Genomic DNA, 26,892 nt, shown 5'->3' with positions numbered 1-26,892 from the left:
TCTCATACCAGTGGCACCATTTCAGTAAATCAGCAGTATTATTCTTATTTATTCCAATGTGCATCCTCATCTTGAATCTGGAAATGAATGTGTTTATTTTGTATTATTAGTATACAAATAGTCTATCATAGACATTATATACATATACATATACATATACATACACATATACAAGCAAATAGTCAAACTCATAAAATCTTGATAAAGCATCACACTACTGTGATGAATGAGAGATGATTCCCGCAGAAAACTTGGCCTGGAACCCTTCTCAAGTAGCCAGGGAAAGGCAGCCGCTTCCTGATTCTGACCATGGGGGTTTTGTTCTGTGGGAGGATCAAGTGAGGGGGCGGAGCAGGCCAGGAAGAATGGGGAAACCCCTTTTAAAACTTTCCCAAAGACCCTAGTCTTAATGGCTTATTGTAAAATTGAAGCTGTGGGAAAAAATGATTTGGACATTGTGGACTTCAAGTCCCACAATGCCCAAAGTACTGGGACCAAGAAGATGGCTTCAGAGGCACAAGACTGCAAGTTGCAGCCTAATAGCGTTAATGACCCACACCTGAAGCAGACCTGAAGCACACTGGGTGGCATTAAAAGCACCCTCAGGTGCAGGCCATAGAGAGCAGTAGTAGGAGGTGGAGTGATAGTTGAAACTCCACGTTGCAGTGGAAGCAGAAGCTGGAGGAGAGCGGAGACGCCGGGGCCACCGTTGTGTGCCGAACGGATCCCGGTCCTGAGAGGGCCTCTTCCTTCAGAGACCTTGATTGCAGAGGTTGTACAGTCGAAAGCGTTGGTTTTGAGAGCCTTCCACTGAAGACCGTAGCTGCAGAGGTCACGCAGTGGGAAGTTTAAAAGCTTTCCCTATAGTAAGTCAAGCTCCGGTGGCAGGCAAACACCAGAGAGTCTTTGGAGCGAGGAGCGCTCGTTTTCCGACTAGCATGGGCCGCGGAAAACAGAGCAGTTTTCGAGGCCGCACAGAGCAGCAGACGACCCGGAGGCAGCGAAGGGAGAGGATGCATACACCAGACCCAGTGGCCAAGTCAGGGTGCATTAAATACAGAACTAATATAAAGCGAAATGGCAAAACAATAAGTATTCTGAATACCAAAATCATGTAAAGCAGAATAATATTCCTTTTGAAAACCAAACTGATTTGAAGAAGAGCAAGTGGCGGGATTAGAACTTGACAAACAAACCAGAGAGGTGTCGCATTTATGTGGGTCAGAATAGTTACCAGCAACAAGAAAGAGCAATATTACAAGAAACCAATACAAACAATTATTGCTAAAGCCAAAAGAGAGTACTATCAAGGCAAGTTAAAAAGAACCAATATTGCCAAAGTCAAGAGAGAGCTATTAAGAATCAAAGTGTTTGTAAATCCTATTGCCAGAATGTAAAATGACCAATAAGAGGAGCTGGCCTAAACCCACATTGCCAAACCCAAAGAAGAGCAAGAGTGAGAGAAGATCATGATCAGCATTTGGTTAAAACAGGAGTGGGGAAGCAAGAGTGGAATTAAGGCTGTCCTTCTGACAGAAGATATTCAAGAGGAGAGGAGCATAACCTGCATTGCATGTGGGAATCACAAGTGTGTAACAAGCAGCACGAACGTGTTTCTTGTCTTCCCAAAAGATGTAGTCAAACTTGATGTTGTGGAGAAGCAAAAGACATTGCTAAATTGTTTGACGCAAACCTTTACCACAGAAGTACTTGTAGTAGTGAGTAGTATCATTAGTCCTGACAGGAGAGTACAACAGGTCAAGGGACCTTGTAGTGGTCGGCCTAGCAGGTGGGTAGACCAGGTGGAAATCATTGAAGTACTGTGGTGTGGTTACAAGTATTGAAGAAAAGGTGGCAGAACCACTGAAGTATTTTGGGAACTGTTAAAGACAGTTTTACTGATCCTAATGAACTATGGAAGTATTCTTGTTTTATGAGAATAAGTTGTATTGAAATCTTTATCACAAGTGGAAAGATGAAAACTTGTTGAACGTTTTGGACTGTTGGTTGAGTTCAAGTTGGAACAAAAAGAACTTTGTTGGAACTTGGTTTCAAGACAGGATTTCCTTATCCTTTTGGAACTGTTGATTGAGATCCTGTTTGAATCTGGGGAAGGGGAACACACCCAGGTTATTGTTACGCTCACCTGGTATCCACAGGGACGCCACCCAGCCGGGTTACTTGCTGGTATGCTTCTCAGCTTTGCCCTGATGTGGTCTGCGGGGTAGGTTTTGCCTGAAAATACAGGAGGGCTGTGTTCGAGACTGACCAACTGGGGTAAGTATCCTCCCTCCACTCCATATGATTTCAGTCCCTCTGGCGCCCTCTACTCACCTTGTGGTAGAATTAGGCATGCTCTCCGTCCTGCCTTCTTTGCAGGGGCGCGTTGTCTTTTGTGGGCGAGTGCGGTCCAGTTACTTCACTGACGCCGGCCCGTTTGATATTGTTCAGGTAGGTTTTATTGCTGTTCTTTAGTTTTGTTGCTATCCTGCATGCCTTTCTTTGTTTAAAATGTCTATTTTTTTCTCCCTTAGGTATGCAGAGCTTCAGCGCGGCGAACTGGTTTGGTTGAGCCCCGCTGGTAAATGATGGCACATCAAGAGCGCTATGATGCAGTAAGTAAGCGCTATGCGCAGCGCTGCCAAGTCTTGCCTTTGCTAACCTGTGTTTTCCTTCCTTGTAGGTCGCGGTGTATTTCAGCGCGAGTGGAATGTCCGGAGTGGTGCCAGCCAAGAGGCGACCAGCCAGGTAAGCCTTTTGAGCAGTTCATAATTTAAGGTCTCTACCGCTTTCTTTAATGTTGCCTCTATCCTCCTCTTTCAGGTCGTTCTGTCCGGGAAGCGTGCAGATTTGAGGTAGCTGTTCTGAGTAGCTGCAAGTGTTTAAAGATGAAGACTGCAGGTAAAATGCTGCTGCTAATGATGTTCCTTTTGTCTCCTTGCAGGTTCTGCTTCTGCGAGGTTCGAGGGAATAGCTGGACACGGTGAGCGTCACATTGCAAGCTGCAAAGTAACACGAAGCGCGTTGTCTTGCTCGGGTGTGGTTTAAATAGCCCCAACAAAATAGTCCAGATAAAGTAGTCCCTAGGCTACCACACCCAAAACATTAGACCGCATAGCTTGGTTCTTAGCAACCAAGCTATGTGGATGCCTCCATGTTGGCTGACAATACAATAAGGTAGTTCCCAAGCACATTGTTTTTCATGGTGTATGAGCCTGGCACCATAGGCGCCAGGACTGGCCCCATGAGGGCTTTTGAAGATGATGCCAGGCTCTAGATGCCCGATCCTGACTCCACCTGGCCAATGGGTTTGCCAGAGGGGGTTTTGGGCGAGGGTCGTGACAGTTATAAGGAGAAACAGTTACCAGATTTTGAACATAACTGTTTTTTCTGTTATAATTCAACTGCCATATATTGCCTTGTTAAATGTGTTCTATGTACAAGTGTGAAGGACAGACGTCTTTTGTTAGTGTTTCCTTTAGTTTATTTTGATAGGCAGGGAGGTCCTTATCAGGGTAGGGATAGTGAGGTGTTTATCCAACCTTTTTAGTTAATAAAATGTCATCTTTTGAAAAGCCTTCACAAAGTTGTCCGCCTCACATTTCTGACCCCTCACATTATCAAAAATAAAACCCCTTGACAGTATGCATATTAATATCCAAGAACCAATAAAATAATTAGTATTTTACAAATCTGCTAAAATGCCAAATATATAGTTACTCGATTTAGTCATATAGTAAAATAAATTACAATCATTGCCTTCCATAGGTATCTCCCACCCATTCTGGGTACTAAGACCATTGATTTCGTTCTTATATTGTAATAAAAAACAATATTGCATGTTGTCTAGATGTACACAATCGACAAGCAAATGTCTACTAGATTCAATAACAGCCTCTCCACAGTCTGCACAGTTTGTCACTGCGAGGTATCCCCCGTCTCACACCAATGATAACCAAGGTGTTAGCCATATTGAATTTAAGTAGAATATATGGTCTAACATATAACTATTAGGAAAAGCAAAAAGATATTTAGGAATGTACGATCTATTCATCCAATATTCTAAAAACATGCCACTATTAGTTTTGGTGGACAGTTCAACCAATGTACACTCAACATCATAATCAACTAATCTTTTCTTAAGTAGATTTTCTAAAAACATAGCTGCATTTTACAAGTTACAAAGGAGCAGCAAGGGATCCCACTTTTGCAGAATTTGCCAAATCATCCCAGGCAGCTAGAATGCAGTAAATCACAAACATTGTCAAAAGATGTAAACACTTTGTAAATAATAGTATCCTGATCCCTCTCCCATACCTTTTTTTTTTTTTTTTTTTTTACAAATAGCATGCATCTAAGAAAAATAGAAATCTCAACACTAGGTACAGTACATTCAAGACGGATATACCCTATAAATGGCGATTTTGGCATTCAAAGTCGTTTTTTTGTGCGTTTCCCTTCAATTGGAACCAACTCAGAAATATATGTTCTCCTCCATGCAGCAACCATGGCACTATTTTGGCATGATAGATCGTAAGGAGGGTTTGAATCATATAACCCCCCCCCCCTTATTTCCCACAAATGTACTTATAGCTCCTGTTTGTTGGGCGATCTTGTCTCAGGCTTGCTCCCAATGTGAAGACCAGATAAGTTGTTCATCTATCACCACTCCCAAGATATTTATCAGATTTTACCCACTCTGCCTTATTCTTATTTAATACCCATCTGAAGCTCGTGGATTTAGCCAGTTTGGGTTTAAAGATCATGATTGTACTTTTGTCAATATTAACATTTAATCCATTTAAACTGGCATAATCTGTTCAATTTCGCTTGAAGGCCTCTAGGAGTGTAATAAAATCTCACCAAGTCATCGGCATAGCCGAGCCAAGATATTGAAAGGTCCCCACACTTAACCGCATTTCCTCTGTTCACATCAAGTGCCTTATCCAGGTCAGACAGGTATCAATTTAACAATGAAGGAGCAAATATGCAACCATGCTTAACACCATTGTAGGTAGGTATCCAATTGGTGACATGTCCTACCCCATCAAGTCTCACACAAACACATGAATCTGTATAAAGCAGCACAATCATAGACCGTAAACCACTAGGGATATTCAGTGCAGCAAGCTTATTCCTAAACCAATGTCTAAGGAAAGTGTCAAAAGCTGCACTGAAATCGATGTAAGCCACATTACAGGCAAGTGTCTGACTTCCCAGTATTATCAAACTAACATGACAAGTGTTGTGATATTATGAATAATACTGGAGCCCTTTAGAAGACCAATCACATTTTTAGGTAAAATATGGTTTGTACTACTCCAGTTTGTAAGTTCATTAAGAAGGATTCTCAGCAAAATCTTAGCTGGACTATCCAACATCCCCAGTAGTCGATGATTGGCTGGCAGACCTATGTTTCCTTTTTTAAAGATGGGGTTGATGTTACTATCTCGTATATAAAACATGGAGGGCGGCTGCCCAAGCATCAGGATTCAACTTAAGTAGGGCATTACAAGTGCCATCTGAATAAGTAGGACACGTTTGTCAATAGATAAAACCAAGTTCCATTGTCACTAACAGTCGGGAGAGACATATTCCCAGCAGGTTTCAAACCGAGGGTACTCGCTATATATAATTCCCAAGTATCTTTCAGGAGTCAGTAGTAAGAGTCGGACACAATATTAACTTTTGTGTTTGAAATAACGCTTTGTCAAAATAATAAGAGGGGTTGGTGAAATCCTACCTGTCCCTGTGTCTGAGGGGTTTCCCTGCCTCAACATAGCTAATGAATATCTGTGTCAAGATGTTTAACAAATAAAGCGTCCTGCGTCAAAAACTCTAAACTGACCCTTACATGTTAAACTGAATACAAGGTGCAACTGGGGTTTTCTTTGAGCTATGAACATATAGCTTGTTCTTAAAGTTCCAAATTTAACGTTCTACGGTGCATATGTTTCTCCTGATTTCTTTTAATCACTATGATACTTCTGATGCAACCAATAACATTCCAATATTTTCCAAGGTGATGACTCTGTCCTTGAATATTCCTTCTCATTCACATTGTTATTGCACAGTTTTAATGAAGGGTTTGGGGGGGCGCAACTCCACCGTTGAACCCCTTTTATCTTCACTGAATCAAAATTCTTCATGGTTCTTTAAACTGTTCACTTTCTCTCTTATTCTTGTTCCTTTTTCAAGGGGTATGGATTTCCCCGTGTTGATATTCCAAAACATTAGCTTTCTTCACTTATCTTTCTGCCCCTGGTTTACTTCCCTACCAGGGCTCCACTGAGACTTTGGTTTATTAAAGGGATAAGGCTCTTCCCTCTCTACTTAGTTTCTTTGGTTTCATCTCTGGAATTCTGTAAAGGGACCTGAATCTTCCCTTGTCTATTACACGCTGTCATATATATATTTCTGAGGCTTGTGGGATCTGCTTAGATCACATGCTGTGCATAGGCCGACATCTAGTGGAAGCTGCGGAGTATTACAGTTTGTTTTTCGAAACTCGAAAATGGGCGTCGACACAGGGCGTGCCAGTAATACTATCCCTAGTGTGACGTCCACTGTACTCAAGATCCCTCACGCGTCTAGGATCCTCAGATTGTTTTTTTCCGCCATACTGGTCGGAAGCATTTTGCGGAGTCCCCTGGCCTTAGCCTTACTTTTGCTAAAAATTTAAAATAATAATCTATTGACATCCTTCCCCACCCCAACGTCGAACTTCGACACTCGACGCCGGCTGGAGAAGAAATCGACCGTTGGCTGCTGCACGACGGATTTGGGCCTCGGAAGGCCTCTGGCCTCGGCCCGGGCCTTGGAAGGCCTCTGGCCTCGGCCCTGCAAGTAGGGAGAGTGGGGGGTGGTACATACTCTACACTCTTGGTATATAGGTACACCTTATACATTTCCTACACTTAACAGCCCGCTGCCTCAAGGTGCGTATGGAGGGTACTCCTTTTCAATTCTGCCCCAAGTGCAATCGCAAATACCCTTGGGTCGACAGGCACGCCACGTGCAATCTCTGCTTGCCGAGGGAATACCCCGAAGCGAACTGCAGAGCGTGTAGTAGGTTTAAACCTAAGACACTTAAGGACCGTTCGACGAAGCCTTGGGCGCACCACGCCAGGCAGGCAGCCATGGCAGCGGAGGGTGCCTTCAGCGACGGCAGCGACGCCGTACTTTCGGACGGCGAGGGCATTACGGCGTCGAAAGACAGCCGAGCGCAGGTCCCCGACCTCGGAAGGTCGTCCGGCAGGGACGGCTATGGGGAAGACCCCCGGCGACACAAGCGCTTCACATACTACACACACTAAACACACTAAGTCCAACCGAGACTCAATGACGTAGAGTTCTCGGAAAGAGGCACAAACAGAACGGTCCGATTCGGTGTCCTCTGGGCGCTCTCGATCAAGATCGCCGCATGACTCCAGGCAATCATCCACTCTTGCCAAGAGTGCCTCGCTCCCTAGGCTAACAGAAGTTCGATCGTCGGAAGACGAAGACGACTTCTACCCCCAGGCCGCGCTCCAGGAGTCGGAGCCCGCAGTTAAAAACAGCGAGGCCCCACGCTCGAAGGACAGGGACACCACCCCCGATCCTCGACGCCAGGCGTCGAAAAACTCTGGAGCCACTAAAGGACAGGGAAAACATTTTTCCACTCACTGGGAGGGGGGAAAACAGCAGAAGAAACAACCTTTGCACTCTTCCACACCTGTGAAACACACCACTCCCCCTAAACAGACAGACAAAACCAGGTCTGCTGATATGTCTAAAACCAGCAAAGCTACTCAAGATAAAACCCATAGACTTGCTGAGAGAGTCATTCCCAGTTCCAAAAAATGGTCCAGTGAAGACATAGATAGGGTCATGTCAAGAATGTCTTCTTTGGCTGATTTTTATGATAAAAAATCCAGAACATTTCCTCTCGTATGATCCACAAGGGGCGACACCCTCAGGCTCTAGTGATCCTATCCCCCCGAGTAAAAAGCCCCGGTTTGAAACACCGATGAGGTCAGAACCCTTCGAGGTACAACCATACGCAAGACCATACTCACTGTATCAAGGAGAGGCTTCCTTTGGTGAGGACCAAGAATTTGGCATGGTAGAAGAGCAAATCGGGACGGGCTACTATGGGGATGATGAGGACCAGGAAGAGGAAGAGGAGGACCCGGAAACATAGAGTAGATTCCCCGGTAGAGAACGAAGCCCCGGTTACCGACTCCCCGGTCGATAACCAACCCCTCCTAAACGAGGTTCTCGCACGTGCAGCAGAACATTTCCACATTGACACCCACGGTGTCCAGGAGGAGAGGGACTTCGCAGAAGAGTTAGTGGGAGAAAGGAGGCCTGTTGCCCAGACCATCCCTATCCTTAAGTCCATTCAGCGGAGAATAGATCCGTCCCTGGTGAACCCGAACCTCACCAGAGCAGTCAATCCCAGGGTTGAAAAACTTTTCAGGGCGGCCCAGTCTGACCCTCTCTATATAAGAGGACATCTGAAGCCAGACTCCCTAGTTGTCACCAACACTCGTAAGAGGGCTGGAACACCCTTGTCATCGTCCGAAGCTCCTCCCGACAAGGAGAGCAAAAAACTATACGGTTTTGGCAGGAAAGTAGCCTCAACGTCCGCCTATCAAGCAAGGATTGCAAACTCCACCACCTTGTTGGCCAGCTACAACTGCCATCAGTGGGAAGAAATCACGGCACTCATAGCCTCTGCTCCTGAACCTTTAAAGGGCCAGTTAGCTCGGATTTCCGCAGAGGGTAGAGCCGTGTCTGGTTGCATTTTGAAAGCAACCTTCGACGCCGCGGACAACGCAGGCAGATTGATAGCGGAAGGCACTGTGTTATCAAAAGGCATGCGTGGTTACGGCAGTCTGGTTTTAAGGCAGAAACCCAGGCATCATTGTTGGACAAACCGGTGGAAACCGATCTGTTGTTTGGTAAGGCGGTCGAAGACGCACTGAAGAATGCCAAGGACGAATACGAAACACTCAAGTCCCTTGGCCAGTTAACCAATAAACCCCCTAACCAGAGAGGGAATAGTAATTTTCGTCACCCACGCGGCCAAATTTCCCAGAGAGGATCTACCTATTCCCAGGGGCAGGGTACACAGTGGAACAACAACCAACAGTCTACCCAGGGTTACGGCAGGGGTAATAGGAGAGGTTGTGGTAAAGGCAGAGGCAGCCCCAACAAGGGAGGCGGCACGCCTCCACCAAAGCAGTGACGCTCAGTTCAGGGTGCCTTCTCACGCAACCCCAGTAGGGGGACGCATTTCCAACTTCACCCAGGCTTGGGAAGGGATCACATCAGACAGATGGGTGCTGTCAACAGTATCCACAGGATATTGTATAGAACTACTGCAGCGTCCCCGGAACCATCCTCCACGACAAAGAGTACACTCTTTAGAACATCAGAAGATTCTCCTCGAGGAGATCGCCATTCTGCTAGAAAAGGACGCGATAGAACTCGTCCCGGGACACCAGGTAAACAAGGGTATTTATTCAACTTACTTCCTTGTGCCAAAGAAAGATTTGACAATGCGCCCAGTATTGGACTTACGGCCAGCCAACAAGTATTCAAGCCCCAAAAATTTCGTATGACCACGCTACAAGAGGTAATCCCCCTCCTAAAAAAGGGGGATTACATGGCAACCTTAGATATGAAAGATGCTTATTTTCATATTTCCATGTTCCCAGTGCACAGAAAGTATTTGCGCTTCAAGGTGGACAGTCGACACTACCAATTGAAGGTACTGCCCTTCGGGATAGCTTCAGCACCAAGGGTATTCACCAAGGTACTGGCGGTGGCGGCTGCACACCTACGCAGGGAGGCAATCCCAGTGTACCCTTATCTGGATGACTGGCTCATAACGGGGGAAACCCCAGGAATTTGCAGGACAAACATTCAAAGGACTATCAACCTCCTTCACAAGTTAGGCTTCTCAATCAATGAGAAAAAGTCAAGCCTAGTGCCAAGCACCTCAACACAATTCCTAGGAGCAATCCTAGATACCCAAGAGGGGTTGACCTTTCCTTCAGAAGAAAGAATTCGGAATATACTACTGCAAATTCCGCATTATCAGTCCGGTCAACAAATAACGGTACGCAAAGCAATGCGTTTACTGGGCATGATGGCGTCATGTATTTACCTGGTCCCCCACGCGTGCCTGCGCATGCGTCCCATGCAGGAATGGTTGGCGAAACAGTGGTCTCAGGCAAGTGGTCAGTGGGACGATCTAGTGGTCGTTTCGCCAACACTGGTACAAAGCCTTCACTGGTGGACAAGAGAGAATCTTGCACAGGGGAAACCCTTTTACGATCCCGAGGTACAGGCAATAGTCACTACAGATGCATGCCTGACGGGGTGGGGAGCTCACCATCTCCACCACACAGCTCAGGGTCTCTGGTCTCACCCAGTGGCCAAGAACCACATCAACCTGCTGGAGCTTCTGGCAGTATTCAGAGCGCTTCAGGCGTTCGAGCCCCACCTACTAAACCTGTCAGTGCAAATCCGGACGGACAGCACAACAGCCATGTTCTACCTGAACAAGCAAGGAGGGACTCGCTCGCCAAATCTGTCCAAGCTTGCCCAGAAAATCTGGATATGGGCACTCAGACGGAACATCTTCCTGTCATCACAACATGTTCCAGGGGAGCTCAATTCCCTAGCGGATGCTCTGAGCAGAGACACCCTCCCAGAGGAACACGAATGGGTTCTACACAGAGAGGTCGTAGAAGATATCTTCTCTCAGTGGGGTTTCCCCATTATAGACTTATTCGCCACAAGCGAAAAAAGACAATGCCCAGGATTTGCATCCAGGTTCCCCCAACCAGACTCCCAGGGGAACTCCCTGTGGATGAACTGGTCAGGGATGTTTGCGTACGCTTTTCCACCATCTCCTCTCATCAGGAAAGTGGTGAACAAGATGAACAGAGAGTCGATGACGCTCGTCCTAGTTGCTCCCATGTGGGCAAGACAACCGTGGTTCCCACACCTACGCAGGATGGCGGTGTGCGAGCCCATCAAACTTCCAGCCTGGTACAACCTACTGTCCCAGCACCAAGGTCAAACAGTGCACCAGCAACCCAACTCAATGAACCTGGCAGCATGGCTCCTGAGGTCATAGAGTTTGGACATCTCAATTTTCCACAGAGGTGTATTATGAACATCCTAAAGGAATCTAGGAAACCAAACACAAGGCACTGTTACTTTGACAAGTGGAAGAGGTTCGTTATCTGGTGCCAAAGTAGATCAATCAACCCGGTTGATTGCACTCCTTCCACTATTGTTACATACATGCTCCACCTGCTGGATGCAGGATTGGTTTTTAACTCACTGAAAGTAGACCTGGCAGCCCTGTCGGTTTACACCACTTCCCATAGCAAGGTTTCGTGGTGGAAAGTACCAGTAGTTAAAGCCTTCATGGAAGGAGTAAAGAGACTTCACCCTCCTATTTCAAACCCACCACCAGGGTGGGACCTTAATGTGGTGCTAGCCAAGCTCATGGGCCCCCCTTTCGAACCCATGCATAAAAGCAGTCTCAAACACCTGACTTATAAGACGGCCTTCTTAGTAGCTATTACTTCTATAAGAAGGGTCAGTGAAATTCAGGCTCTGTCAGTGCAGGATCCCTTCTTTACTGTCCATAAAGACAAACTGGTTTTACGCACACACCCTAGGTTCTCACACAAATTTATATCAAAATTTCATGTAAACCAGTCCATCGAGCTTCCGGCTTTCTTCCAGGACCCGCAAAGCTCGGCTGAGGTGAAACTACACACCCTAGATGTGCGTAGGGCTGTCCTCTACTATGTAAATAAAACCAGACCGCTAAGAAAAACAGATCAACTGTTTGTCTCCGTAGCTAGAGGCAGAGAGGGGGATCGCGTCTCTAAAGGTGCCATCTCGAAGTGGATTATTAACTGTATCCAGCTGTGTTACTCACTCTCTGAAAGAACTCTGCCTTTCATGCCAAGAGCCCACTCTACTAGAGGCATTGGGGCCACTCTGGCTTTCATTGCAAATGTACCCCTTGACACCATTTGCAAAGCAGCTACTTGGAGCTCTATTCACACTTTTACTCAGCATTACTGCATTGACACCCATTCCAAGGCAGATACACAAGTGGGACAAGCGGTTCTAAGACACTTATTTTCTCATGACCCTTCTCACATCCCACCTCCTTCTTCAGGTACTGCTCGCTAATCTATGCACAGCATGTGATCTAAGCAGATCCCACAAGCCTCAGAAGGGATACATTACTCACCGTAATCGTATTTCTGATGCTTGTATCTGCTTAGATTCACATGCGACCCACCCTTCCTCCCATCCGAGAGAAGGCGCATGATTGCTTGTAGTCTTACCTTTCTGTCTATCTGCTTGGATTATCTGTACTCACGCTACTCCTCATGCTACCTCATGTCAGAAAAAATACAATCTGAGGATCCTAGACGCGTGAGGGATCTTGGGTACAGTGGACGTCACACTAGGGATAGTATTACTGGCACGCCCTGTATCGACGCCCATTTTCGAGTTTCGAAAAACAAACTAATACTCCGCAGCTTCCACTAGATGTCGGCCTATGCACAGCATGTGAATCTAAGCAGATACAAGCATCAAAAATACGATTACAGTGAGTAATGTATCCCATATATATGTGTATATATATATATATATATATATATAGGTTTTGACCCCTGAGATCGCCCAATCTTTCTTCCTTTATCTGGTATAGTCTCCTGCCAGGGTATTGTTCCTTGTTGCAAACAAAAGGGAGAAGAACCTTTGCTTTTCTATCCTTTATCCTTGGAGGATTCTTGTCACTTTCTTGTTTGGGTGTGAGTCCCAGACTCACTGGTTGCTCCGTTCATTAGCCAGCCAGGGGTCCTCCGCTCTTTGCTTCACTTTCTCTTTTATCCAGCTTAAAACAATGTTGTAATATCGGGTCAGCGACCCTGTCTTACTTCCATCGTGTTTGTCTAGCCTTTTGCTTTTAACACTGTTGGTACTTGTAATGATTTCACTATCTTCTCTCATGTTCTTTCTCTCAACAATGTTCATTTCAGAAATACTTGCACTGCCCTTACTTAGGCTCCTTTTCCTCAACAATGTTTGAATTGGTAATATTCACTCTACCTGTACTTAGGCTTGTTCCTTCAACAATGTTTTGTATCAGTTATATTCACTCTGCCTTTACTTATCCTTGTTTCTTCAACAATGTTTGTATCCGTAATATTCACTCTCAAGCTCCCAAACTTAGTACACGGTACACAGCATTCACTTAGATGCTCCCCGTTAACACTCTCACTCACTCTGGGCTTACCAGTCGTGGATGGCATCTTTAGCGATCCTTGTGTTTCCCTAGCGTCTGCCTTTTTTTGAACTATCTTGTTCTCCTGAATTCGGTTCACCTGTGTTGCTTTTAAATGTCCCGGTCTTTCTGTGCAGTCTCCAATGACTTGAACGCAGCGTGGGTTTACTGTGTCAAGTCATCCTCATTACTCCATTTCCCTTTCTCCACTCAGTATCGAAAAGGGGGGGGGGGGTGTTTTGGGCTAGAAAACCCTGGGAAATCAGTCTCTATATTATAATAGGCCATATATGAATGTTGCAAAGGTACCCGGAAGTGCATTCGTAAGTGCACCGACTGTTGGACTGTCTGCCCTTTTCTGAGTGCTCCTTGGTTTCTCGAGCCTGCTGGACTGTTTCGAGGTGCTCGTCGGCAAGAGGAATTTTCATGTGCCACGAAACACGCCTCGTTGGACTGCTGCTGCTGTGACGTGGTGCCTTGCACGCACACAAGTGCTCCTATTGGTTCCTCCCAGCCCACGCCCACCAACGTGTTCCCGCAGCCCTTATTTCCCGAGTGCACGCGCATCCGCGCGCGCATCCCGGAAGTGCATTCGTAAGTGCACCGACTGTTGGACTGTCTGCCCTTTTCTGAGTGCTCCTTGGTTTCTCGAGCCTGCTGGACTGTTTCGAGGTGCTCGTCGGCAAGAGGAATTTTCATGTGCCATGAAACACGCCTCGTTGGACTGCTGCTGCTGTGACGTGGTGCCTTGCACGCACACAAGTAATTATACGAGACGTGTGCATAGTCTCTGTGTCTCTGTGTGGTGTTGTGTTGTGTTCGGTCCTGGTCAGGAGCTACTGTGTCTGCTTCGTTCTCTTCTTCACTATTGTGAAAGGGCTTCTTCTTTTTGTTTTAGGTGCTCCTATTGGTTCCTCCCAGCCCACGCCCACCAACGTGTTCCCGCAGCCCTTATTTCCCGAGTGCACGCGCATCCGCGCGCGCATCCCGGAAGTGCATTCGTAAGTGCACCGACTGTTGGACTGTCTGCCCTTTTCTGAGTGCTCCTTGGTTTCTCGAGCCTGCTGGACTGTTTCGAGGTGCTCGTCGGCAAGAGGAATTTTCATGTGCCACGAAACACGCCTCGTTGGACTGCTGCTGCTGTGACGTGGTGCCTTGCACGCACACAAGTAATTATACGAGACGTGTGCATAGTCTCTGTGTCTCTGTGTGGTGTTCTGTTGTGTTGTGCTCGGTCCTGGTCAGGAGCTACTGTGTCTGCTTCGTTCTCTTCTTCACTATTGTGAAAGGGCTTCTTCTTTTTGTTTTAGGTGCTCCTATTGGTTCCTCCCAGCCCACGCCCACCAACGTGTTCCCGCAGCCCTTATTTCCCGAGTGCACGCGCATCCGCGCGCGCATCCCGGAAGTGCATTCGTAAGTGCACCGACTGTTGGACTGTCTGCCCTTTTCTGAGTGCTCCTTGGTTTCTCGAGCCTGCTGGACTGTTTCGAGGTGCTCGTCGGCAAGAGGAATTTTCATGTGCCACGAAACACGCCTCGTTGGACTGCTGCTGCTGTGACGTGGTGCCTTGCACACACACAAGTAATTATACGAGACGTGTGCATAGTCTCTGTGTCTCTGTGTGGTGTTGTGTTGTGTTGTGCTCGGTCCTGGTCAGGAGCTACTGTGTCTGCTTCGTTCTCTTCTTCACTATTGTGAAAGGGCTTCTTCTTTTTGTTTTAGGTGCTCCTATTGGTTCCTCCCAGCCCACGCCCACCAACGTGTTCCCGCAGCCCTTATTTCCCGAGTGCACGCGCATCCGCGCGCGCATCCCGGAAGTGCATTCGTAAGTGCACCGACTGTTGGACTGTTTGACGGGACACGGGCTGGGCTGGTTAGAGGTGATATATAGCGATTTGATTCATAGAATTTCTTAGACGTGTGAGTTAGAAGGTTGGAAGGTCCCGTCTACCGCTTACACGAGAGTATAGGAAATTTAAAAACATGGTCAATGGCCTACGCAGTGGGCGGAAAATCTGTGACACCCAACCTGAATTCAGTAATGATTCAGGTAATATCATTAACGAGTCCATTAAGGGGGTTTCCCTATCTGCCACTGCAAATATGGGGCTATCCCTGACTGATGTCTCTCTGTGTGTTGGTCCTATGCTCAATTCATGCCCCAGAGTTACGACCAAGATGCGTATGTTAGAGAACGCCCCCTCTATCCATCATTTGATTGGAGTTGGTGATATGGGTCCTACTGACCCTTCTGAGAATGTTGCTACCTTTAAAATTAATGATCTTAATGAAATGTGAGGAGATAGCGTATAACCAATCTCCCTCGACGTCTCCGAAGTCTTCTATTAATATGGGTGCTCCGGCTTTTGCTGGAGCTACGTCAAGTAACAACAAATTAGCGGATGTTTCTATAATACCACCTGGTATCGAGGCTGCATTGGGGAATCGTATGAGGTTCTCAAAGGCTCCCTCCACACCTGTTACTCAAGCAAGATTTGGTATTGAAAACGTCCATTTATTTAATAACGTTGTTGCTCCATCCCAAAGCATGAGTGGGACAGCTATTATGGGCCCTCACAAATTGATGGGAAGGGACTACAATAAAGTTAAATCCAGTTCCCCCACCGATACTAAAATCAATAATGACCCTATAGATGTACTCTCTCTGTCGGAACATGAAATTGCGATGTTCTCTGCCTCACAGAATCCAGATGTTAGACACCTTGGTACTCTTAATGTAATGGAGCAACAGAAATCATGTAATGGGTCTATGGGTACTGATTTTCCGGTAATGACAAGATTATTAAACCTGTTAGATAAAGGCCATGAACAAACGCATGGCGAAATGGGTATCCTAAAAGCTGTTCTAGTTGACGTTTTGTCAAAGATTAGTAGGATAGAAGGTTATCTATTTGCCTGTGATGTGGGTGCTACGAGTAAGGACATAAAAAAGGTGGCTTACTCGTCTGCCAACCAAATGATACACCAAGAACTGAAATCAGAGGCAACTCAACCTCGTAATGAGGGCATCCATCAGGCCTCGCAAACCTTGGCAGATCCAAGGATGGCAGGGGACAGCAAACCATCCTTTGCTGCTATAACAGCTGTCCCCAAAATCGATCCCAAAGATGGGACAGAATCAATGATTCAGAAGCTGTCATTGGCCATTTCAGCCAATGTGCTAGCTATACAGCAGCTGACAAATCGTTTTAGTGATTTCCCGCGTGACTTGCCTTTTGCAGATCGTACCATTCGAGAAACGGGGGGAACAGAGGAAGGGCTACATATTGAGGGGAGTGTACTCCCCAGTAATCTGTCTGATCTTACCAATCTAATTGATCTTGGGGACGAACTATATCCCAAAGATCCACCCATAGCTATCCTATCTCCCCCCTCAGTTTCTCAAGTCCCGATTGGCGAAGTCATGACCAGGAAGCAGAGAAAAATGGCTGCAAGAGCCCAAAAAAGGAAATTCCATCAAGAAAAAAATATTAAAGCTGCCAACAAAAAAACAAAAAATGACCTCATGACAACATATGCCCTTATTGAGGCGACCAAGAAGCCGTGTTCTCTTATGATATCTGAAGACCAGGTCATTGACTTGGAGCAACTTAATCCAGAATCCAAGGAACTATTGAACTTACCTGGGTCCCGTGACTCTCCCGGTGTAAACACTAAGAGCTTGCGTGCTAATAATAGCAATATGCACGCTAATTTGGAATCAGGTATCCCAGGTGACGCAATAGAAGCTGTACAACAAAATACTAATTTGGAACCAACTAATTTTAAGCAATCAAATCTGCTGAATTTCTTCCCAAACATGAGAATTAAGAAAGCATCACACATAATGAAGGGAGGTAATGGTCCTAGAGTGTTGAAAGAGCACAGAAAATCAGCTCAAAAACACGTAACTAAGATCGACATTAAAGAACCTCAGGAAGGTCCTCGGGCTCCTTTGCACGTGAATGGTTTAACTGACCCTCCGATTCTGGAAGACCATGGTGGAGATATCACCGGGGCTGGTGTCCCCATTAATGTACTCCCAGATGAGGTTGATCTACAGCTGTCTCCAGAGATGCCATCTATTATGGGGTGGGAATCTAATGAAATATCTAATGGGAAAATGTGCCTAAATCGATCTGCTATCCTCAAAGCTTTTCAGGATATGCCAGCATTGAGAACTATCAGATCGTCTGATATTGATTGGGTCAGGCTGTCTTCCAATAATAACAATAGGATGATCTGTGGCTACCACTCGCATATCATCATGAGGATGATTTGGGCTCAAAGATCTGACTTCGAATTGATAGGTTTAACTCCATCGATATTTCAAAATGAAGACTTAGCGAAATCCTTTGTTGATAAAACAGTCCCTAAGCAGATAACGCAAATGGGGCCTAATGAGGGACTATTCCCTGCCCCATTAAATGAAGAACTCTTTAAGCAATTTATGACTTTAGCGATGGCCTGTTCTGGTATTAAGTCAAATGATCATTCAGACCAGTTCTCGTCCTTTCGGAATCTAGTCAATAAATAGAATAAGGAGAAGGGACTTACATTAATGTCCTGGAATGCCTGCGGCCTGAAAAATTTTAGGCTCTGGGCATCCCGAGTGGAACCTGAAGCCCGCCCTATGATCATCCTGATTCAAGAAACTATGCATTTATCCCACTTCGATGTTCCAGGGTATTGTACCCACATTCAACCCGCCATCAAGGGCCCATTGGGACGTCCATCTGGTGGCCTTGCCGTTCTTATTGACAAGGCCTACAGAATCTCCTCCGAATTGATTTTTGCTGACTACTCTATAATAGCACTAAAAGTAAGAGGTACAGGTTGTGGTACTGGTACATTGGTGGTTATTTGTTTGTATTGGAATTATGTCCACATAGCACAGTCCGATCTACAGGAGGTCTTAGACAAAATCCTTGTTGACATTATATCCAATGATCCAGGTATTCCAATTATAGTTGGGGGGGACTTCAATGCCTCGTGTTTTATACCATCCAATTGTATACATTCTCGTTCCTCGACTATTTCTATGCAGTTGGGGAAGCAGTGGGTTGATTATTTTCTTGCATGGGACATTCAATTGGTAACCCCCAACCTTGATCATTACAGTTACACCTGGGCTCGGGGTAAGGCATCATCAATGATCGATTATTTCTTTGTTTCTACCAGTCTCATGTCTGATGTTGCTTCACTAGACATATGTGACCCATTTTTGGGTGACCATATGGCTTTACTCCTTAATTTGAAGTCTTTGCCCCGACAATATGATAAAGATCTGGTTTTAACTACAATTGCTTTAGATCGGCCAAAAATCAGTTTACGTTGGAACGGCAGATTATGCTCGAGAATGATGGACCGACTGAAACAAGACACTACTATATATGTCCCAGAGGTTAGAGCTGGTAGTGACTGTCCCATTGTCGAAAGGAATAATGGACTGAGAATTCATACTCATGTTCAGCACTTAACATCAATAAATCAAAATACTCATTCATTATCTCATCATCATACATTTAACTCAGCAATAACTAATCTTCGCAAAGAGAAACGTAAGGACATACGTAGCCTTGGCCCTCCTTATTTGATGGGGGACAATTATGCGAAGCTTAATTAATTAATTAATTAATTAATTAATTAATTAAAAGCGAAAATCAATCAGAGATATCGTAATAGGCTTAAAATTATGAAATATGAGTTGTTGATAGCTGACAATCAGAATATCCTATCCTGCCTCCTAAGACATGATTCTCGGCAAGTTTGGTCTGCTTTACGACAGCTGACAGGAGTTTCTTCGTCAGTGAAAGAAGCAGCCGTAACTGCCACTACCTGGGTTACATATGTACAAGCTAAATTTGCCCTTCCACCACGCTTTGCTGATACTGACACCATGAACTATCATACCATGATTCTAAAAAAATCCCCCTGGGTTCTGGATGATATTATTCGAGCGATTGGTAAGATCAAGCCCTCTCGGGCCCCTGGCCCTGATGGCATTCCACCATGTCTGATAAAGAAAGACCCCCTGTTTTGGGCAAAAATTCTTGAGAACAAATTTGACAGTGTCTATTTGACAGCTTGTATTCCACCTTCGTGGTGTTCGGCGAATATCATCCCCATTTATAAAAAAGGGAGTTGGGATGACCCGAACAATTTTAGACCCATTGCACTTATGGATGCATCAGCGAAGATTTTTACTTACTTACTGCTGGAATCCATTTTACAGATTATAGATCGGTTAGACATCTTGCCTAAATATCAGGTGGGCTTTCGCAAACGAATGGGGTGCTCGCTCAATGCCTTTATACTAGCACATCTATACGCCCAAACCAAGGGGAAACACACTGGTCCGATTTATATGGCAGCCTTGGATCTAACGGCGGCGTTTGATTCAATCATCCGCGCAGTTCTTTGGGAAAAAATGGCCGCTTATGGCTTCCCGATGTCCTTGGTGGCCATATTAGCCCTTCTCCACCAAAATACCACTTATCGAATAAGACTAACTAAAGAAGGAGCTCTAACTGATAAAATACCCACAGAAATCGGTCTTAAACAGGGATGTAATTTGGCTGCGGTGTTATTTAACCTATATTTGGCTGACCTTGACACAGCCTGGGCTGATGTTGTGTCATTTCCAGTGAAATTGGGTAGTCTGGTAATCAACTGGCTTGCATTTGCGGACGATCCTTTGTTTATGGATCGCACCCCGTTTGGCCTACAGGCCAAATTGACAGCCTTTCAAACGTATGCTGATAAAAACAACCTTCAAGTGAACACACTGAAATCGTTTATTATTGTGATATCTGATGGGAAAAAGAAAATTACTAAATTTACCTGGTCACTCAATGAGTGTATGATTCCTAAAGTTAGGATGATGCGCTATCTTGGCTATCAGCTTTCCGATTCCTATTCTATAGGAATGTGGAAAGAGATGATTAAGAATAAAGTAAAACCTCTTACTTCCCAAATGAAAATCATATATTACAGATATTGTAAATTTTCCTTGGACCCTTTGATACAGTTTTACTTATTAAAGGTTGAACCAATACTCTTGTATAGTCTGGACATTTGCATATCTGAGATAGAGTTTTTCTTGGATTGCATACAGGGGAAATTATGGAAGCAAGTTCTGGGGATGGCTATGTCAATACCGAACACGATGATTTGCCACGAAGTTGGGATCCTACCCATATCTGTTAAATGGCATTGGCGACGACTTAATAACTATGTCGAACTACTGGCTCCACCAAAAAAATCCCTCTATGAGGACTTAGCACAATTACTCAATGAAGAGAATGTACCTTCAATGGTAAAATACAAAGATAAAATGGACAAAATGTTAAATGAAACCATGATTGATAAGGTTGACTTAATAATGGGAATTCCAGCATGTAAAAAGAAATTCCAAAAATACTTCTGGTGTGTTATGGTGGATCAAATTGGTAAAAGCAAAATGTATTATGAATATGCCAAATTCACCAGAAAACTTGGAGACCGTGCGCATTACTTGGCCATTTTCCCGTGTAACACTGCTAGAAAGTTGTATATGAGGTTTAAACTGAATCAATTTATCACGAATGAAAGGTTGTTTCTGTGGGATCAATCCAGTTGCAGTAAATCTATGGGTTACTGTCGCTTTTGTGAACAAGGGAGAGTGCTTGAAACCTTGAAACACCTTACCATGTTTTGTCCATTTTTCAACTCCCAAAGAAATCTATCCTTTGGGTTGTATATGTACAATTATTCTGATACATGGAAAGAATCCTTGTGGAGAAGGTGTATGGAAGGTTCCAGTCAACGGCTGACCTTATGTTTGACAAGATTTCTGGGATCTTTGGATTCAATTTTAATGGCACAGTATAAACTACTTACAGAAACTACGGTTTAGCCCATCTCGAGACTCTGAAGTTTTAATCTGATAAGGATATTGTATTATATGGTATTCTGTGTGTGCGATATTGTTATGCCTTTTGAGGGATGGGTGAGGGGAAATTTTAGATGTATTTGAACTTGTAAATTCGAAAGTGATTTGAAAATTGATTTATAATTATTGAAACTTTCTATATTATTTTTTATATGCAATTTGTTTTGATTTTGTAAAGGTTTGTTTTAAAACATAAACAATAAAAAAAAAAAAAAAAAGGTACCTGGTTGTCACTGAAAGGTATAACTGAAGGGTTATCTTGACTTAGTCTCTTTCTGCCCCCCTGGAGCTTGTCCTCTCCCACGTGGTCCGCTTGCAGATAGCCACAGTCAGTCGGGTGGCTTCTTACTTTCCAAGGCCACGTAAGAGAGGCTTCCTTCCAGGCCACGTAAGAGAGGCTTCCTTCCAGGAGATTAGTAACAAAGTTGTCAGATTCATTGCATATCGCTAGATGCTCCCCTGCAAATAGGGGTAATGGGTTTTCTCATATTAATAACATCCCAGAATACCCTCATATCATTCTTAACTGCACGATTGTCTAATGACAACCAACAATCACTTTATTTTTGTCTGAAATGGGCACTTACCTATTTTTGGTAAACTTTCTGATGTAACTTCCTATCCAATGCAAGGTCAAGACCATTTACTCCCACCTGGTTACTATTGGAGGTCATTATCAAGGATTTAATTTCTTTCCTTTATTCCTGTTTCTCTCGTTGAATCTAAAAATCATACTGTTGGTTATGCCTAACATTTATGTTTTATAAGTCACCAGCGACCCTACTCTTCCTAATAATGTGGAACCAGTCCTGCAAGGTTAATAGTAGTTTTTCAACACTCAAAATCATATCCTTGTGTGTGCTAGTTTGTAAGATAGAATTGGCTGTTGCTGCATATGAGCCTAAAGCTTCTTTAGCAAAATCGTGCCTTTTGTAACTGCAGGGGATCCCACTTAATCCTATTTAGGCTGCTATTAATTGTGACTGATACACAAATCAGGCTCAAGTCTCCCTCTTGATATCTAGTAATACACAGAACGGGAAACGATCGCTCTCATCTCTTGTCTTATTAGCTATAGCAATCACTGGGGCAAAGCTTTATAGTTGACAAATATATAGTCAATTACTGAGGCAGATCTGCCTCCCACTCTTGTTAAGTGTCTAGCACTATAACCATTAAGCATGGTAAACCCAAACTGGTATAATAAGTTGTCCCATGACCTCCCCATATGATTATATTTATGACTCAGAGTCAGTTATGTTAGGCATAACCAAGCATTAAAATCACCTCCAATAATAATAGGAGTATCTCTACCTCCAAGCTGCAATAGCTTTTCCACCGTTTTCTGTTTCTTTTTATGCAAAGTTAGTTCAGGGGAGGGGTCGTAATGTTAACAACCAATATTTATTTAACCGACATCCTCTTTTTTCTGATCATACCAGCTATCACAAAAGAAATACAATTTTCTTGTAAGTACAAATCCCACGTATTTTCAATGGAAATTATAAAATGATCAATCCACCCTTATGCCTTCCTGTATCACCTTTTAGGAGCTATAGCCGGTAGAGTGACCCTTCCATCAATTACAAAGGGATCAACGCACGAAGTTTCTTGTAATAGGAGTAAAGGGAACAAGTGTATATTCTCAAGCAGACCACCCTCAGAAGAATAATGGAAATTACCCTTGGTATTCAATGAGCACACAATAAAGCAGTGGTCTGGGTAGCCTTTGGAAATGTGATTGGAACGCTCTAGGAAGCCACTGCCAATACCCATCAAGATCTCTGTTGGTAAGAGCATTGACTACACGGTTGAATTATATATACTAGTGAATCGCACCACTGTTGCACAATTTAATGTTGTACAGAAAAAGTATGTTATTATTTATTAATAAAAATTACAGGGAAAGCAAAACATTTTTGCACAAAAACGCATACAATATGTACCATTGATAACAGTGGATAGGACATGGGTCCTTTATGATGGGGCCAGAGAATGTGACTTGAAGACCAGATGTTGCAGGGGAAGGTGTAAACATAAACTAGAGACGAGGACAGGGCAGAATGGAATAGGAACAGGATGGCAGAAAAAGTTCTAAATTAAGGATGGAGGGGTGACAGAAAAGTGCTGTAGGGTTGACCATGAAGTGTACAGGGAGAGGAAAACAGGGTGATGCAGTAGTGTAGAGTGCTAGGAAACAGGTTCTTCGGAAAGGAGGGCTAGTCAGGACAGAAGAGAAGAAGATGGGAAGATGGGGGAAGAAGAGATAGCCTGTTTGGCTGGGAAGTAAAGTACTTCAGTCTTAGTGTAGTTGAGCGTGAACATGTTACCTTGCAGTGGGAGTGCAATCAAAGATGCCCCCTTTGGCGATCCCCAATCAGTAATGGTTTCCCTAAAGTGAAGGTAAGCGCTTGTATTTCCCTTTACTATAAGAAAAAACGTGAACAATGTCAGGGCATCGTCTACGATTGTTATCCCCACTGCTTGAGTGGGGGTAAAAATTAGAGGTGTTATCTGGTCATAATCCACCTCATAATTATGCAGTCTTTACCACTAAAGGCATTCCCTTGGAATAATGTTGGCTGTGGTAAATACCTCCAACCCTGTAATTTGGCAGGTGGCATTTACCTTTACTAACTTCTGTTTACTATTGCCGTGATGTAACCTTGTTACCTTCTAGCACACTCTTCCTGTTCCCTGTACTATTACTCGGTTACTGGCCGCTCTCTCCCTTGAATGCACTGTTGCCATGATTTTTGCTGTTTGCACATCTTGCGCTTGTTGTATTGCACGTACTCTTTGACATTCTGATGAGACATTTTTTGTATCTTAATTGGTCTGAATAACCCTAAGAGCTGTGACTGACCAGATGTCCCCTCCAGTTTAGCTCTGTGTGGGCTCTGCGAGGTGACATTGCTGCAGGTGGCGCCTTATAAATCCTCAATCATAAATATTTGGAAAGACTTCCCATTTTCAATGTGGTAACCTCACTTACATTAGATGCTTCCGTTTGGCCTGTTCTTCCTGAACGGTTTTCTCTTAGTGTAATAGTAACATAATTGACAATACAACTGTTGTGTTATGATCACAATGAATGCATAATTTAACAGAAATCTTATTTTGTCATTCAGGATGAATCAATGCGTGTTATTTCAGAGGGATGCCCGGCTCTGCTTTATCTAAATCTTTCATACACAGACATAACCAATGGGACCCTGAGAATGCTGTCAAGGTAATCCAATCACGTTCTCACTTTAACTGTACCTCAAGGAAAGTTCCTTCATGTGAAGCCCAGGCCGAAAAGGACCAAATGGCTGCTTTCAATTAATAGTTTGTTCAGTGCTCTTTTTTCTAAGCCGGGGTTTGAGGTTTGTGATGCAGACAGTTCTACCATGCCCCGTAAGCACAGCGTTATCAGCTTATTTTAACCCTGTGTCTCTGTTATTGGGTTTTAATATGGAAGTAAGTGCTGTGTGAACACGATTTAAAACTGGATGCAATGTTTCTTTTGAACGAATTGACCAGGGCTGCTTGTGCATTTGGCTAATAGTTTGAAGCGTCTAGATGACAGGATTGAGTCCAGTGAGCAGCAACATTATATCACTGAGATGCAGTGTTGCAACCAAGCTTTCACGAAGGTCCTCCTCGAGGGCCCATTTAATGCTCTTCAGTACATGAGCAGCATTTTCAAGGCAAGAGGCTCATCAGTACTTGCTCTCAAGTTGGACAAATACTGTCATTTTATGAGACATTGGCTAAGCTGTCGACTAGGAGCCAGTTGGCATTCCAACTTTGCCACTTGACCACATTGTGTGATACTTGGCAAATTACTTTAGCTTCCTGTGCCATTGTTCCTTAAGTTGCCAAATAGGTTGACATCAGAACAAAATGTTATGTGACAAATCTGGACATTTATAAGGATATTGCAGAAAATGTGACATGCCTATTCCAATTTCAAAGACTTTGTTTTCCCATCGGTGCTGCATGTTTCAGTGCACCCATCTCAGATGGCTCCTTCACCTCTGCAGTAGGTCTTTTCGGCACCTGTCTTCCAGTGCTTGAGTGGTAACTTGTGACATGCATCTCTGATGAGGGAGGGATCATTCAGAAGAAGTAGTGCCGGATTCAGTGGAGTGAATAGCAGATTCATCCAAGACTACCGTCCGAACAGTGAAACAAACCATTAGTCGCTGTATTGCAAATCCATTGGCTTTGCCATGTGTCTGCAACCTGTGGCTCTCCAGATGTTTGGACTATGACACCCTTCATCATTCGCGATTGACCAAATTGACTTGGGTTGAAGGGAGATGGAGTAAAAAGCTTCTGGAGAGCCAAAAGTTGTAAACTACATGCACATCATATATTCATGTTTTAAGGATCTCTTACCTCTAGTTTACAACATCTGTGTTCTTTCAGACTTTTGACCTGACTGCTCTGCTCTACCAGAATGAATAATAGCGAGACTCTTAGAAATATCAGTGCAAGAGGCCACATGACTGGCATTTGACATGGGTTGGACCATAAGTGAATGTTTGAGACATGTGGATCTTCAGTTGCAATCCTGCATTGAATTCCGGGTGGGCAGTCCCTATGTGTGATACTTGTTTTGTTTTTACAATATACAATATAGAAAACATTTTACCACAGTCATAGTCTTGTATATACATCATCTTCAGTCAACTAATTTCTATCCAAACAAAAAAAACACAAGCGCACTCATTTCCAAGTCCATCATTGTCCAGCTGTCACCCACCGGAAGGAAAAGCTCAAAATCACTATCCCTCCAGCCTCACGCGATCTCTGTATGATCGTGTTTACTGTTCATGTTATGTGTGATACTGCCAGTGAGTTATGATATGATAAGTCATTTATAACGCGCCTGTACACTAGTGTTTCTAGCAGGTGTTCTCTGCACTTGACCCATAATCTTTCCGACTTTACTTGTTAAACCGATAGAGCGATGTGCAGAGCTGTGCCACCACACTCATTGAGTGCACAGACCCCAACAGAACCTCATTTGAGCAACTATAATTATCGTGCTGTTGCTTCAGAGTTTTTACCTGCAGACCAGCTTGTATCCCCCAAACATCCATCACAATACACGTCAGTAGTGGGTTTCCACTGGACAGAGGATGCCCATGCTGCTTCCATGAATGGCCAACAGTGACAGGAGCACAAGAATGCAGCCACACACGAAAAGATTTAGCCACTGTTCCCGGATGTCAGTGGTTCTCGATTTCATGTCGCTAAATCGTCAAATGCGACCTGTTGAACCAGATGTTTTTTCTGCATATGTTGAAACTGCGAGTGGTCTTCTGTTGTGTTAATTGCTGCAAGAGTTGAATCACAGTGTGCGCTGAAGATTAAAGTCGGGCTGCCAGGGTTTCCTGTGCTACATGGCGACTAAGATAACGCGCTCGAACATGTTGCTTATGTTAACGACACCAGATGTGCTGCGTGGGGAGCAGTAACGGTCTGATGGGTCCAAGGCAAAGCAGACGCGCAGTACAGTGCGCTTACCCTGCCAGAACTAGTTCAGACCCGAAAAGACCCATTTCCTTCCACAAACACCCTTTTACGCTACCAGTTCAAAGCCTCCCCCGCATCCCATGTGTACTGTGCCCGAACAGTTCTCTTCTAA

General features: G+C 44.4%; 2 protein-coding genes across 3 annotated transcripts in view; one reads left to right on the top strand and one right to left on the bottom strand.

Moving 5' to 3' along the window:
• Positions 1 to 26,892, top strand: part of FBXL13 (F-box and leucine rich repeat protein 13) — a 2,326,763-nt gene that overhangs the window by 1,313,515 nt on the left and 986,356 nt on the right. For both annotated transcript variants that reach the window (XM_069628059.1, XM_069628058.1), the window contains exon 11: positions 24,383 to 24,483. In XM_069628059.1, coding sequence (XP_069484160.1) covers positions 24,383 to 24,483 — 101 coding nt within the window. The remainder of the gene's footprint in view (positions 1 to 24,382; positions 24,484 to 26,892) is intronic.
• LRRC17 (leucine rich repeat containing 17) overlaps positions 1 to 26,892 on the bottom strand; it is a 289,859-nt gene that overhangs the window by 261,793 nt on the left and 1,174 nt on the right. The window lies entirely within an intron of this gene.

This window comes from Ambystoma mexicanum, chromosome 12 (assembly GCF_040938575.1).
Source record: "Ambystoma mexicanum isolate Mex_15411 chromosome 12, UKY_AmexF1_1, whole genome shotgun sequence".
Classification (NCBI taxonomy): Eukaryota; Metazoa; Chordata; class Amphibia; order Caudata; family Ambystomatidae; genus Ambystoma; species Ambystoma mexicanum.
Note: the sequence above shows the minus strand (reverse complement) of the source record. Positions and strands in the feature narration are given on the sequence as shown.